At 39.4% G+C, this 15,546-nt stretch overlaps 3 protein-coding genes across 3 annotated transcripts; 1 reads left to right on the top strand and 2 right to left on the bottom strand.

Moving 5' to 3' along the window:
- Nucleotides 1-687: 687 nt before the first annotated feature.
- On the top strand, nucleotides 688-6,665 carry LOC142517770 (acetate--CoA ligase CCL3-like). The gene is made up of 3 exons (XM_075620208.1): nucleotides 688-960; nucleotides 4,250-4,837; nucleotides 5,626-6,665. The coding sequence occupies exons 1-3, from the start codon at nucleotides 745-747 to the stop codon at nucleotides 6,520-6,522; spliced, it is 1,701 nt and encodes a 566-aa protein (XP_075476323.1). The 5' UTR covers nucleotides 688-744; the 3' UTR covers nucleotides 6,523-6,665.
- A 3,593-nt stretch (nucleotides 6,666-10,258) lies between these two features.
- On the bottom strand, nucleotides 10,259-10,744 carry LOC142519746 (uncharacterized). Its single transcript, XM_075622775.1, has one exon. The coding sequence runs from the start codon at nucleotides 10,742-10,744 to the stop codon at nucleotides 10,259-10,261; it is 486 nt and encodes a 161-aa protein (XP_075478890.1).
- Nucleotides 10,745-12,528: 1,784 nt separating this feature from the next.
- LOC142519747 (uncharacterized) lies at nucleotides 12,529-14,190 on the bottom strand. Its single transcript, XM_075622776.1, has 2 exons — nucleotides 14,023-14,190; nucleotides 12,529-13,968 (listed from the first exon to the last, which is right to left on the bottom strand). Exons 1-2 carry the CDS (start codon nucleotides 14,188-14,190, stop codon nucleotides 12,529-12,531), a joined length of 1,608 nt encoding a protein of 535 aa, XP_075478891.1.
- Nucleotides 14,191-15,546: the final 1,356 nt, after the last annotated feature.

Below are 15,546 nucleotides of genomic sequence, written 5' to 3' on the forward strand. Positions count from 1 at the left end.
AGGTTGGCTTGAAAGTCGCAAGGCAGCACAACATTCAGATTCATCAAATCACCTCGAACTCTCTTCTTGCAGAGCAAGCAATCACAAGGCCAGAAGAGGATCTTAGTTATGTGGGTTCAATTGCAGCGGATATTAACATACTTATGGAGGCTCACGATATGTCTCATCTTATTCATGTTAGGAGATCGGCTAACCGGGTGGCTCACTCGGTTGCTGCTTTTGCTTTTTCATCCTCCTCTCATTTTGTTTGGGAGCATAGATCTTTTCCTTTGTAGTTGATTAAACTTGTAATTGCGGACTTATCTTCATCTTAATAAATTACAAGATTTCAGCTGTCAAAAAAAATAAATGTGAAGAAAACCACAACACGAGAAACCACTCCATAACTAATGTAAGAAAAACAAACAAGAAGTGAAAACAATAAATTCATAAATCAAACTAGAATAAAGATATGTATACATATCCGGAATACATAACGTTTTAGTATTTTTAGTTATACTATATCTTTTTTGAGATAATCTCATTAATCTTGTTTATAGACAATTCAATTTTACTTGCATCACTCGTAAAACGTAATCTGTCTCATGGAAGATTTTGTTTATGAGGTCTTACCGTTCCATTATATATTCTTTTCTAATATTGTCCTGTATTTCAAGATTTTTAGTTTAATAAGACATCAACCATGCGCTGAGCTGACTACACATAAGTTCACAAAACTACACGTAACTCTCTCGTACACGCGCTATGGCGGAGGACAGAGATATCGACCACCTCCCGAAGAACTCCGCCAACTACACGGCGTTGACGCCCCTCGGATTTCTAGAGCGCGCCGCGCTGGTGCACCCCACCCGGAAGTCCTTGATCCATGGCTCCATCGACTACACGTGGCTCCAGACTTACCGCCGCTGCCGTCAGCTGGCTTCTGCGCTTACTAAGCGCTCCGTCACATTCGGAAGCACCGTAAGTCACCTTCCATTTCTAATTTTCCATCGATTTAATCGTCTGCGGATTTATCCTCTTCAAACGATTAATGTATTTTTTCCTCGAGATTTCGCCATCAATTTGGCATTAAGAATTCGATGATTATAATCATTCTTTTTCTTTTTAAATTCTGATTGATTCGTCTATGATGAACACGAACATTGTGCGAGTAATGCATGCGTACTGTTGATTTATTAAATCTTCAATTTCCGGAAATTAGGAAGGACCTGGGTGTAGGGGGTCCAGATCTAAGCTGGCTTAGTTGTGTACCGTTGAATCGTTGACTAGATTATAGTATTAATTTGATGAAAGTATTATTTTAGTGCAGGAGACTGAAGGAAGTTATTACATATGTCATATGTCCGATTTAATAAGACAGTAAGACAAATTAATCTAAATAATTTGGCAATTTCCTTTTATAATACGAGTTTAGTATTTTATAACATTAAAAAACCATCTTGTTGTTATATATGAAAAATGTCTTACTATTAAAATGATCTATCGTATGTCTCCCGTGCAACTGTCTGACGGATCTATATCCATGACAGGGTCGATCCGGTTCATATTTGTAGTGAAAAGTAATCTTTTGACGTAAAAATTAATAATTTTCGACATAAAAATAATAATTTTCACTAAAATCATCATATATTACACACAATTTCCTTGTAATTAACAAAAAAATATACTTTTGTAATAAAAAATAATACGTTGGACATTAAAAGAAATATTTTTAATCTGAACGGTCAGATCGGGTCTGAGATCGGTCTCACAGTAGTTTTTGTGATGATTCTATAGAAATCTTAAGACACCTTAAATACTCTGTTTGGATAAATTATTTTCATTTTCTTTAATGGTAACCACAAAATCTCTTTTATATTTTTACAAGTTCTTGTCTCGGTAATCCATTTTTGCAAGGATTTTTTTTAACATGAACGGTAAAAAGTTGTGTATATCAGATATCAATATTGTCCCAAATGTTGTAACAAATAGAGACAACACGCAGCGAAATAATAAAACACACAAATAAATAACTTAAATAAAAATTACTCAGAGATAATTATACACAAGCATAAATACTTGCGCGATGACTTGGGGCAAAATAATTAGTAGAAAAACAGATTGAGTTTACAAAGCCAACATTAGTGATTGTAAAAAACTACCACTACCTTACCTAACAAGTTAAGGAATCAGAATGCATTATAAAAACAACAATAAATAATAAAATAATCATATAATGAAAAATCCGTGTGCCAAAAAATGGAACAACAAAACAAAATCTTTAATCTTTAAAAGTGTTGTCTTCAGGTGTCTCCAACAACTACGGCAATACAGTTATAAATAACCATATTCTTCAAACGATGGCGTTCTATGACTTAATTCTTCTCTCTGTGAGTATTTATCTCTTTTTCTCCGCTCTTTCGCTTACGTGGGTGGCATATGATCCCACAATTGTTAAAAAGCGGTCGCCTCGGTCGCTTAAGCGCAAAGCGATGCGAGGTGACCGTCATGCGTTTCGAGACACTCTGAAGCGCATCAGGTGGATGAAGCACACGCTTATGTGCGCTTTGCTTGGGGGCATTGGTCGATCGCTTGTGCGCTTCATGGAAGCCGCCCAATTTTTTTTTTTAAGTTTGCCCAAGTCAGTGTTTTATGTTGGCCCACAGCATCCAAATTTAAGACCAACCCATCTGCAGACTTGAAATCTCTCAACAGTCCACCGTCACTGCATCTCCTCTGCCTACTGCCTGTGGTAAAACATGAATACAATAATTTAATGAAAAAGTTTAATCTATTATAAAGTAAAATTAATAATATATTTAAAAAAGTTGTGTTAATTTTTTTTTTTAAATGTTGTTGAGGACAAATTTTCGTTGTCTACACCCATCTAAGTTTCTTGCTCGCTTGTTTATATGGAGCATTACTTTAAATTAAGGTAGCCATTTCTCTATTGAGGTGGTCTCAATGCTTGAGTTGTTTTTAACATCCACATTTTTGGTAATTAAAAATAAACCAGACATGTTCATTCAAGTGGTAAGAAGCTCGAGTCCCTTTCTTTAGCAAGATCATTGCTTTGAGTCTTGTGATCGAAGAAGGCAGATGTTGGAAGAGCTACCCCCGTGATAAGTTTGATTGATCCAAGTTAACCTCAGATTTGTCTAGACCTCATGAAGCTTTTGGAAGCAGGTGTTGAGTCAGTACACTTACGGCCTATTGGTGTCGATCAACTTAACCATAGAGAGTTGAGGTTATATATAGGACATATATGTGGACTATTTTAATCTGGAATCTAGAGAAACTAAAGGTGTCAAAAAGGGATTGGGTCGGGCGGGCCCGCCTAATGGTGGGTTGCAGGCCGTATTTCCCCAACCCGCCAAATTACTCATAAAATTGGTGGGTTGCAGGCCGTCCTGCCCCAACCCGCCCCGCTAGCCCATTTTGACATATATAAAAGAAACTATGGAATCAAGTACTTGAGGCATTTAAAGCAATCAATGGGAGAAAAAAAAGGGTCGACTGGTTTGCTTTGCAATGAGGCAATTAATTTAGTAAACCTTGTGTTTGAAGTTCAAGTTGAATGAGCACCTGGTTGTATGAAAAATAAATTTAATATGACGGAGAAGATGAATATGTGAGAAAATGAGGTAGTTAAGTGCCCAAACCATCGTATATTAGATGGAAAGTGAAGAAGAAAGTGCCATGATAGACAATCTTTTATGATAGAACAAAAATTAATTTATGAGATAGGAAAGTGCCAAAAGACATTTTTATCAAGACAGGGGAAATTTACCCCCAAAATTTATATGTTAAGACTTAAGATTAGAAATGCCAAGCTGGCTTTAGCAATCTAAAATCTGATTGGAATCAGTTATTTACGCCTCTAAGTTTGTACGTGGGCATTATCATGTCAATTATTATTCATAAACTAGCTTATGACATTGACATGTTTTATTTGATTTTGGATTAAGATAGGGTGTGAAGGGACAATGAAAAGTTGGGATATATCTTGTCTGAGATATTTGAGGACTTCGACACAGAGTGGCAGAGTGGGGGGAATGATTTGAACTAATTTTTTATAACAACAATAGAATTTTATTATTTTTTGAAAAACGGGAATTCAAAATCTATGCAAATGCTCTTATTTTCCACTTCATTTGGTGTTCTATGTAACACACTCTCAATTACCTTATGTTGAAGTGTAAAACGTCCTTGTCTTAATCTTTAATGTTGTCCATTTTTCGCCGAATGCTTTTCTTTTTCATAATGACAGGTTGCCGTGATTGCACCAAATGTTCCAGCCATGTACGAAGCTCATTTTGGAGTTCCAATGTCCGGAGCGGTGCTAAATGCTGTCAATATCCGTCTAAATCCACAGACTGTCGCCTTTTCGTTGGGACATTCACAAGCCGCGGTTATAATGGTGGACCAAGAATTTTATCATTTGGCTGAAGAAGCCTTGGAAATTATAGCTAGTGAGAGCAAAGGCAAATACAAACCACCGATCATCGTTATTGCTGATAAAAGCTGCGATCAAAAGTCACTTGAATATGCATTGAGAAGAGGTGCAATTGAATATGAAAAATTCTTGGAAACTGGTGACCCTGAGTTTGCATGGAAACCCCCAAAGGACGAGTGGCAAAGCATTGCATTAGGTTATACCTCCGGTACAACAGCAAGTCCCAAGGGGGTGGTGCTGCACCATCGAGGTGCGTATCTCATGTCTCTGAGTAATGCTATAGTTTGGGGGATGAAAGAAGGTGTGGTTTACCTTTGGACTTTACCTATGTTCCATTGTAATGGTTGGTGTTTCACCTGGAGCCTCGCAGCACTTTTTGGTACAAATGTGTGCCTCAGGCAGGTATTCTCAGACATTTCGGTTTTGGTGTTCCTTGCCTTCCTAAATCTGAATCTTAGCTCCATGGCCGTACATTAATTTAGTTTCATTGAAAATGGAAGTGATTTCCTTAAAAAAAATTCGATATTAAATTGGATTTTTAAAAATTTGAAAATGCTCAAAAAGATTGAATCAATTAACCAAAATTATACTCAATGATGGTTTTAGTTTTAGTGTATTTGGAAAAAGTTTTGGAGAATGCTTTCGAGAAATGTTTCGGGAGATGAAAAAGTTTTGTTTGGTGTTAGACTGTTTTAATCATTAATGTTTTATTTTGTTTGGTAATCATTATTAAATTATGGTTGAAATTTTAATTGTTTGGATGATGATAGGATTTATGATATTTTAAAATCTGAAAATATAATATGTTTTATAAAAATATGTAATAATTCAGTAGGTTTGGGAAGCTTTTGTATGATTGTGTTGAAGAGTCCAGAATTGAAAAAAGAAAATATTTGGGGAAAGATTGAGAATGAGGTGGTACTACTTCATTTTATTTTTTGGTAAGGAGAAACGACATTTTGGGATGAAAGACAAACATTGCAATGATTTGGGGAATTTTAACTTGCCTTCTCCTCGATGATCGAATGAAGAATTTTAAACTATCTTATTCAAACATATTACTGATTCTGCCTTTTCTTTTGAAAACAAAAAGCATTTTAAAATGCAGCCGAAGAACTGCTTTTTTATAGTTTGGTGCTTAGGTGTCCAAACTCAGGCTTAAATTGATATTGGGCTCTGTGTCTCTTTAGGTCACAGCTAAGGGTGTGTATGCGGCTATTGCTAATCTTGGTGTGACACATTTTTGTGCTGCTCCAGTGGTTCTGAATACCATAGTGAACGCCCCCAAAGACGAGGCCATTCTTCCCCTCCCTCGTGTTGTCCATGTGATGACAGCAGGTGCTGCCCCACCCCCCGCCGTTCTCTTTGCAATGTCACAACAAGGCTTTCGAGTCACGCACACTTACGGGCTTTCTGAAACTTTCGGTCCCTCTACCATATGTGCATGGAAACCTGAGTGGGATTCCCTACCACCTGATGCTCAAGCTCGTATGAATTCACGGCAAGGCATTAGATACGTTACCCTGGAGGGATTGGATGTTGTAAGTACTCAAGATATGAAACCGGTCCCTGCTGATGGAACCACAATCGGTGAAATCGTGTTCAGGGGAAATGTTGTAATGAAGGGCTATCTAAAGAACCCAAACGCCAACAAAGAGGCCTTTGCCGGTGGTTGGTTCCATTCAGGTGATCTCGGTGTGAAGCATTCAGATGGTTATATAGAAATCAAAGACAGATCAAAGGATATCATTATCTCAGGAGGCGAAAATATAAGCAGTGTTGAGGTGGAGAATATCCTATACCGGCATCCATCCATATTCGAAGTTTCGGTGGTGGCTAGGCCTGATGAGCAATGGGGGGAGTCCCCTTGTGCATTTGTGACATTAAAGCAAGGGATCGACGAATCTGACCAGCAAAGACTGGCCGGAGATATAATGAAGTTTTGCCGTTCGAAAATGCCTGCGTACTGGGTTCCAAAATCAGTAGTTTTTGGACAGTTGCCAAAGACTGCGACCGGAAAAATACAGAAGCATTTGTTGAGGGCGAAGGCGAAGGAGATGGGTCCAGTGAAGAAGAGTCGGATGTGATGCCACCATACTTAAATTGTATCAACTGAATAATGTATCTCTACCATAGTTGGTGTATGTTATACTGGCGTCTGCAAAAGTCGAATAATCTCCCTTTGGATTCAGTGAATTTATACTACTACATGTTTCCATGTTGATTTTAAGGCTGAAAATTTCCTTGCGTCTTAAGACAACTGTCAGCAAACCATCTCAGAGAAATCAGTTTTCTTGATATATTAATGAGTACTGTTAGTTGTTCCACGTCTGTTGGACAAAATACTTGGGATTGTTGGACAAATTACTTGGGATTGGGAGTTGTATATATGGTGTTGTATAATCCTCTCCCCATGCTCAGGTTCTATTGTTATGTGTTGGACTACCCATAGTTGGGTCACCCGTTCTGCTCATAATTGGGTCATTTGTAAACTTCACGCTCCAGTTGTTCATTTTTGGGCGTGAGAGGGTGTGTTAGTAGTCCCACATCGGTTGTATAAAATACCTGAGAGTTGTATATATGGTCTTGAACAATCCTCTCCCCTTGAGCTAACTTTTGGGGTTGAGTTAAGTCCAAGTTTCAAGTTAACAAGTAGGGATGGTGACATACTCGGGAATTTTAATGAAACCAGTCCAAGATAAAATTGAAGAACTCGAGTTTTTCTTTAAACTAGCTTTCGGCAAACTCGGCCTTTTGACAACTCAACACATTAATGACAACTGCCGGCTTTGGGTCGGGTTCTCTAGGACAAAGACCCAATCCGTAAAGATTTTTTGGAGGATCCATATCCGTCTCTCCATCTCCTCTGTTCAACATGCTCATCCTATTAGTCTTCTCCGATAATTATATTTATAATAATTTATGAGATCTTTAATTTTTAAGTAAACTTTATGATTAAAATTTAGATTTAAAAATTTCAAACTAAACTGATTTTTTTTTTTGCCAACAAAACCAACACAATCAAATCAACTACCTAATAGGTATCATCAGAATATTTTTGACAAATTTCTTATTCCCATCAACTAAAGAACAAGTTGATAATTGATAACATTGAATAATTACTTACAAATAAACAAAAGAATTATGTAAAAAAAATTAAATGATATAGAGTACATATATTTATCTGTGAGACAAGTCGACTTTACTCATTTTTGCAATAAAAGATGATATTTTTGACATAAAAAATAATATTTTTTCATGGATAATTCAAATAGAAGATCTGTGTCACAAAATGGACCCATAAGACCGACTCACAAGAATTTTTGTGTATATTATAATATATTTTCATAAATGTAAAATAAGTCCTATAGTTTCTTTACCATATTTAATATATATTTTTGAATATTATAACTTAATATATTTGTTGAATATATTGTGTACTAAAAAATCCGTAATCCCATCCAAAGAAAAAATATAAATATATGTCGCTTGAGTAGCCAGCTAACCATTTAACAAAACTCACATCAAATATACCAAACATCTTCCCCTACCAATGAATAAACATGTTTGCAACAAAATCTCATAGGATAAGTTGGAACACGTACATTTGTTGGCGATGATATCTCCTCAAGGATAATAAATAATAATTCGATAATGCATATCCAGAAAAAGACAAAAACTTGTGTGAAACGGTCTCACGGATCGTATTTTGTCAGACGGATCTCTTATTTGGCTCATCCATGAAAAATTATTACTTTTATGTTAAGAGTATTATTTTTTATTGTGAATATCTGTAGGGTTGGCCCGTCTCACAGATAAAGATTCGTGTGACCGTCTCACAAGAAACCTACTCTAAACAAAATAAAATCTTAATATTCCAAAATCCTAAATCAGCCCACAAATTATTATGATTACACTAAGGAATTGTTTGAAATCTCTTGATAATCTATTAATTATTTATCTTACATCAACCAAATCATTAATTATTTATTTTACATTAATCAAATCATTCAATATTACTCTAAATAGATAATATTATTAATATTTTATTAATTATTAAAAAGAAAAAATACTAATTTATCATCTTATATCAAATTTTATCAATTAAATCAAAATTAATTGATGCAACTCGGGCGGAATGGACGAGTCGGGTCGGGAACTTTGCCGGATTTGCTATCAAGATGTTAAAAGGAAATATGAGTTGGACGTCTGGATTGAACTCCCCTGCTGAGAGATTTGAGAGATCTGCGAACAAGAAAGTAACCACGTGAATGGGCGTCGGAGGGATGTCCGACGTGACCACTCCGATGCTTAAGTCAGTGAGGAGCTCAAGCAATAAAATCAATGTAGCCAGGTGATGGCTGTGAGATTGGTGTGGAGAGTGGGAGTAAGTGAACAATAAATGAGAACATTCAATGTGTGAATTAATATCTGAATAGAGAGTAAATGCAAGTAAAGAACCTTATATTTATAGTAGAGGATGCAATGACGACCTCGTTCTTTGTGTTTGAGCATTAATTGTAGCAGGACGGCTGATTATACCCTATTGTTCTGACATGTCAAATCTCATACTAGTCACATCCAATCCACTCGATTTTGTCAACCATTTATGTTATTGTCAGAGATAGGTCGGCTGTGCATACTCTATCAAGTCGACGCCATTAAATGCTTCACTCATATCGAGGTGGCTTGGGTAAAATACTTTTGGTATGCGGATGATTCTGTGCATGTGTTGTAGCACCTTTATATATCAGAAAAACCAAGCCAAGTTGCCAACCCACCAAGAGCTAAGTTGGAGCCCCAACTTGTGAAAACTAGACAAAAGAACTTCGATGGAGCAAGTAAAGAAACAGGGAACACAAAGAATGGATGAGGACAAATGGGTTCATGATTCTTCAGTTGATCATAAAGGAAGAGCTCCTCTTCGAGCCTCCACCGGTTCATGGACAGCTGCCCTTTTCATCATAGGTAAACAAATGAATCATGCGCATCAGACGCGTGTGACGTGCTGAATTTCTTGCTAATGAATATGTTTTCAACTCAATGAAACTAGAATGCTGATTACAGTACTTCAGTTTAACTTTATTTTCTGATGATTATGGAAAAAAATACGAGCAGGATATCTGTCATACTTCATGTTCGAAAATAATCGAGCTGCTATTATGCAATGTGGAGTGTTATCAACTCGTTTGCCACAAAGTAAATATTTATGAAGTGGGAAATTAGATCAAGTTAGAATCAGTGCTCCAATTTACCAAAAATATTACTAACAATATTTTTCCAAAGAAATTTCATGACCTCCTCCTCAGTAATTTTGGCCAATGGCTCGGCCTCTACCCACTTGGAGAAATAATCCACAGCCACAAGAAGGAATTTTTTCTGTGCTCGGGCTATGGAGAAGGGACCCACAATATCTAAACCCCATTGATCAAAAGGGCACGAAACTGAGATTGGTTGCATATTAGCAGCTGGGCGATGATGAAAATTATAATGGTGTTGACAACCCTGGCATTTTTGAACAAGTCGGGCAGCATCCTGATTCATTTGGGGCCATCAGAATCCGGCCAAGATAGCTTTTCGAGACAGGGCAGTCCCACCAAGGTGTTCACCACAGCACTCTTCGTGTATTTCTCGTAAGACATACTCTACCTCATCCTCTGATAAGCACTTGAGTAATGGGCCTTGATATGATCGTCTGTATAAAATATCATTCAAAAAGACGAACCTGGGTGCTTGCTTTTTGATTTTTGCGGCTCGGGCCCGATCTTCTGGGAGCTTGCCATGGACTATATACTCAATGATAGGGGTTATCCACGAGTCTCTCTAAATCGGGGGTATTTCTTCATCAATAGAGAGCACCAGCCGGGTAAAACATAGAACTTCCCGGGTGCTTATATCTGACATGGAAGCAGCCAATTTGGCTAAGGTATCAGCTTCTGCATTTTCCTCCCTAGGAATTTGTTCAATGCTCCACTCGGAAAAAGGGTAAGCCCGGGTCGTGATGAGTCCCAAATACTTGAGCATTTTCTCATTTTTGGCCTCATATGTTCCCTTGATTTGCTGGGTGAACAACTGAGAGTCAGAATAAATAATGACCCGGGAAGCACCGACTTCTCGGGTAGCTTGTAACCCTGCCAGAACAGCTTCATACTCTGCTTCATTATTAGTGACCCTGGAGTCAATTCTTAAGGCCAGCTTAATCTTTTCTCCTGATGTAGCAATTAGAACTACCCCAACTCCACATCCCGACAAGTTTGATGCACCATCAACAAACACTCTCCATACCTCTTCCTCTCCCGGTTGAATCATCTCAATCGAAAAGTCTGTCAATGCTTGGGCTTTAATAGCAACTCGAGGTTTATATTCGATGTCATATTCCCCGAGCTCTACAGTCTACTTAATCATTCTCCCCGAGGCTTCAGTGTGTGTCATGATCCTCCCGAGTGGAGAATTGGTGAGGACCACAATGGGATGTGAGAGGAAATAAGGCCTGAGTTTCCGGGCAGTCATTACCAGGGCAAGTGCTATTTTTTCCACCTCACGGTATTTTAATTCCGCTCCTCGAAGGGCATGACTGATATAGTATATTGGCTTCTGGTCGGCTCCTTCTTCCCTGACAAGCACAGAACTAACAGCAAACTCAGTGGCAGATAAATAGATCCATAATTTCTCCCCGGGCTCGGGCTTTGCCAGAATAGGCAACTCAGCCAGATTCTTTTTCAAGTCTTGAAAGGCCTGCTCACATTTGTTATCCCAGCCAAATTTTTGCGCTTTTCTTAGAACTTGAAAAAATGGATAACTCTGATGAGCAAATCGGGAAATGAAGCGTGACAGGGCAGCAATTCTTCCGGTTAATTTTTTCACATCTCGGACAGATTGAGGAGAAGGCATGTCCATTATTGCTTTGATTTTTTCGGGGTAGACTTCGATTCCCCTATCAGTTACCATGAAACCCAAAAATTTTCCACTCCTAACCCCGAACACACATTTGCCCGGGTTGAGCTTTATACCGTACTGTTTCATAGTAGTGAAGGTCTCGGTCAGATCATTAATAAAGTTGGAGACCTCTCGGGTTTTTATTAGAATGTCGTCCACATACACCTCAATATTCCGACCTATCTGTTTTTGGAAGAAAAGATTCATTAAACATTGGTATGTGGCCCCTGCATTGTTTAATCCAAAGGGCATAACAACATAGTAGAAGGTGCCCCCAGATGTGATAAAACTGACTTTATCTTGATATTCAAGAGCCAAGGGGATTTGGTGGTATCCCTGATAGGCATCCAGAAAGCTTAATAATTCGCATCCAGAGGTGGAATCCACCAGCTGATCAATCCGGGGAAGAGGATAACAGTCTTTGGGGCAGGCTTTATTCAGGTCCCTGAAATCGACGCACATTCTCCATTTCCCGGTGGATTTTGGGACGAGGACCACATTTGAGAGCCAAGTAGAGAATTGGACTTCTCTGATGTGGCCGGCCCTCAACAGCTCTCCCACTTGCTCTTCAATGACTTTATCTTTTTCAGGGCCGAAATGCCTCTTCTTTTGCTTCACAGGCCGGGATCCCGGGAGAATATTTAACTTGTGCTCAGCCACTTGGGGTGAGATCCCGGCTAATTCCTATTGAGACCATGCGAAAACACTGATGTTAGTTTTTAAATAGTGTAAGAGATTTACCCGGCTCAATTTCCACCACTTCTTGCTCTTCTTCCGCAACAAAGTGTACTTCCCTCTCTCCGGCCACCTCTTCTTGACTTTCCTTCCCTTCCCTTCCTTTCTTGCTTTCTTCTGGTCTACCCGGACAATCTCCCCGTAGCACTTCAGAGAGGAGGGTTGATTTCCCTTGACTTCCCTGACCTGTCCTCGAATTGGAAATTTGATTTTCTGATGATAAGTTGAGGCCACAGCTCTCATCTCATTCATAGCTGGCCTCCCCAAGATGATATTGTACGACGACGGGGCATCCACCACTGTGAAGACTGTCATCACAGTTTTTCTCAAGTCTCCGGTGCCAAGGGTTAGTGGCAGGGTGATTTCCCCCTCAGGGTACACGGCATGTCCAGCAAAACCAAACATGGCAGTCTTAACCGCCTCTAACTAATATTCATGCAAATCCATCGGACCAGTGCCTCTCTAAAGATGACATTGACAGCGCTGTCATTGTCGACAAATACCCTCAACACATCGTAATTAGCCACTCGGGCCTGGATGACAAGAGCGTCGTTGTGGGGTAGACTAACTCCCCTAAGGTCTTCTGGTCCGAAGCTTATAACTGATTCATCTCTCTTTCTCCCATCAACCTCCAAGCACTCCCTCCTACTCCTCGCTTTTCCAGCCCGGTTGGAATCACCATCTGTGGACCCTCCCGAAATCATTTTTATTACTCCTCGGCTCGGGGAAGGATCCTTCCTTTCAACTTGTCTGCTCCTTTCCTCTCGGGAACTTGTTTTCTCCCTTCTGCTTCCACTCGGGATGTTTATTGATTTGTGAAGAGTGTCTTTCCCGGGACGTCGAGACAACCAGGGTGGCTGTCTAGACTTATCCCGGGGAGGATGAGAGACTGGCATGGGACGCTTGCTAGACTCCTTCCTTAGAGTTCGGCACTCATGGGTACTATGAAAACATTCCTTGTGAAGGATGCAGAACCCTCTCTTCTCTGGTCTTGATGCCCTTGCCATTGGACTGGGAAGCGGGGCTAGATCTGAACTGCATTCCTGGATTTCTTGATCCCGGGCAATCCTCAGAGGGACATGAGAGAAATGTCCTGGACCGCTTTTCTTGTGAGCTCTCTCCTCGGGCTTCACAACCCGGTCTCCTCTCGATCTTTTCAAAGCTTCTCTCTTCTGGTTCTGCGCTTCTTCCATATTGATGTATTTTTCCGCCCGGGATAGGAGATTTTCAAAGTTCTTGGGCAATTTTTTGGTCAGGGATCGAAAGAAATCCCCTTCCCACAGTCCCTGCATGAATGCGGTAGTTTTTGTCTCGGGTGCACAAGATGGGACATCCTGGACTACCCGGTTGAATCTCTTGATATACGCCCTTAAGGTTTCATCTTGTCCCTGCTTCACCTCAAAAAGGCTGAAAGTAGTCTTCTTGTATTTCTTGCTACTACTGAATTGATGCAAGAATACTTTTTGAAAATCTTCAAAACAATGAATTCTCTGTGGTGCCAACCCTTCGAACCATCTTTGTGCAGAGTCGACCAGGGTCGTTAAAAACACCTTACACTTGATCTGGTCCCCATAGCAATGCAACATGGCCATATTTTCAAAGCGATCAAGATGCTCCTCAGGGTCAGAACTCCCATCATAATCTTTGATCTTGGCTGATTTGAAGTGCCTGGGCAGTGGTTCCCGGATAATGACATCAGAGAATGCACAACCCTTTACAACTAGAGCAATGTTCTTAGAAACAACTTGCCCTTCCAATGCCTTCACCTTCTTCCTTAATTCCTCCAACTCCTCTTCCACAGTGGGAGATTTAGAACCCGCACTCGACTCCCTCTCCTCCTCCCTTCTCTCTTCCTCCTGCGGCTACTCACGTTGCTGCTCGGGATGACTGGAATGATGAGTAGTGGTCTCCTTTGCCATGGCTGTCTTAACAGCCTCAGTGATAATCTTATTCAACTCCTCGGGAGTTAGATGGATGATGGGCTGGGGACCATTAGGTGGAGGGCCACCTGCACCAGAAAGACGAGTGTTGTTCTCATCTTGGACTCGGGAAGTGTCTTGGTTTGCTCTTCTAGTAGGGGTCATATCAACGCCTTAAAACTCATATTTCCCACAGACGGCACCAATAATGCAAACCGGGTGGAATGGACGAGTCAGGTCGGGAACTCTGCTGGATTTGCTATCAAGATGTTAAAAGAAAATATGAGTTGGACGTCTGGATTGAACTCCCCTCCTGAGAGATTTGAGAGATCTGCGAACAAGAAAGTAACCACGTGAATGGGCACCGGAGGGGTGTCCGACGTGACCACTCCGATGCTTAAGTCAGTGAGGAGCTCAAGCAAGAAAACCAATGTAGACAGGTGATGGCTGTGAGATTGGTGTGGAGAGTGGGAGTAAGTGAACAATAAATGAGAACATTCAATGTGTGAATTAATATCTGAATAGAGAGTAAATGCAAGTAAAGAACCTGATATTTATAGTAGATGATGCAATGATGACCTCGTTCTTTGTATTTGAGCATTAATTGTAGTAGTATGGCTGATTATACCCTATTATTCTGACATGTCAAATATCATACTAGTCACATCCAATCCACTCGATTTTGTCAACCATTTATGTTATTGTCAGAGATAGGTCGGCTGTGCATACTCTATCAAGTCGGCGCCATTAAATGCTTCACTCATATCGAGGTGGCTTGGGTAAAATACTTCTCGAGATCTCTCATGAGGGCCCGGGCATACAACGTCCCAGGGAAATTATGTTTCGGGTGTTCGAATAGCCCGGCCTATTAACTGGCTGCTTTATTGACACAGGAACACTTCATCCCTCTGACCCGAGCACCCCTCATGGTCAAGCTCCCTGGCCCAGGACGTCCTGGGACCCATCCATGACCCGGGACATCTCGGGGTATCATTAACTATCAATTTTTTAAAATTAGGTTATTTATTTTTATAATATCATCTTATCTTTAACTTCAAACTACGTCTAAAAAAACTGTGTTATAATTAAAATCAAGCCAAAAGTTTTATTGTTTTATCTATTATATTGCGTGACAAATAAGTATGTGATGGATAATTTTGCTAAGCCTTATCGATATTGAATAGATAAGGTGGATAAGTAGGGTCTCTCAATCATCCAGCTAGGATACGTACCAAATTTAGATCTTGTGCTTGTATATCGAAGACGTAGGATTCAGGAACGAGTGAATTTTTCAAAAGGATTGAGTTTTTTTTTATTATTATTATTTTTAATTTTTCAAGTATTAATTCTGAATAAAATAGTATTGTTTTTTTAAAAAAAAAAATTTGGAATCATAAATTAGAAAGAAATATTTTAGTAATTTTTCTGATTTTGTGAAACTGAAATTATAGTTGCTTTATAAATTTATTTAAGTAGGTTTTTTTTTTGTAAATTTGTCAAATTAAAAAAGAATATGTTTGT

The sequence above is a fragment of the Primulina tabacum genome, chromosome 11, assembly GCF_025594145.1.
Source record: "Primulina tabacum isolate GXHZ01 chromosome 11, ASM2559414v2, whole genome shotgun sequence".
Taxonomy (NCBI): Eukaryota; Viridiplantae; Streptophyta; class Magnoliopsida; order Lamiales; family Gesneriaceae; genus Primulina; species Primulina tabacum.

Coding starts and splice junctions, on each gene's coding strand:
- LOC142519746 (XM_075622775.1), bottom strand. CDS start 10,744: ATGATTCAACCGGGAGAGGAAGAGGTATGGAGAGTGTTTGTTGATGGT.
- LOC142517770 (XM_075620208.1), top strand. CDS start 745: ATGGCGGAGGACAGAGATATCGACCACCTCCCGAAGAACTCCGCCAAC. Junction 961..4,249: donor CCGTCACATTCGGAAGCACC/GTAAGTCACCTT, acceptor TCATAATGACAG/GTTGCCGTGATTGCACCAAA. Junction 4,838..5,625: donor CAAATGTGTGCCTCAGGCAG/GTATTCTCAGAC, acceptor GTGTCTCTTTAG/GTCACAGCTAAGGGTGTGTA.
- LOC142519747 (XM_075622776.1), bottom strand. CDS start 14,190: ATGACCCCTACTAGAAGAGCAAACCAAGACACTTCCCGAGTCCAAGAT. Junction 13,969..14,022: donor AGGCTGTTAAGACAGCCATG/GCAAAGGAGACC, acceptor CAACGTGAGTAG/CCGCAGGAGGAAGAGAGAAG.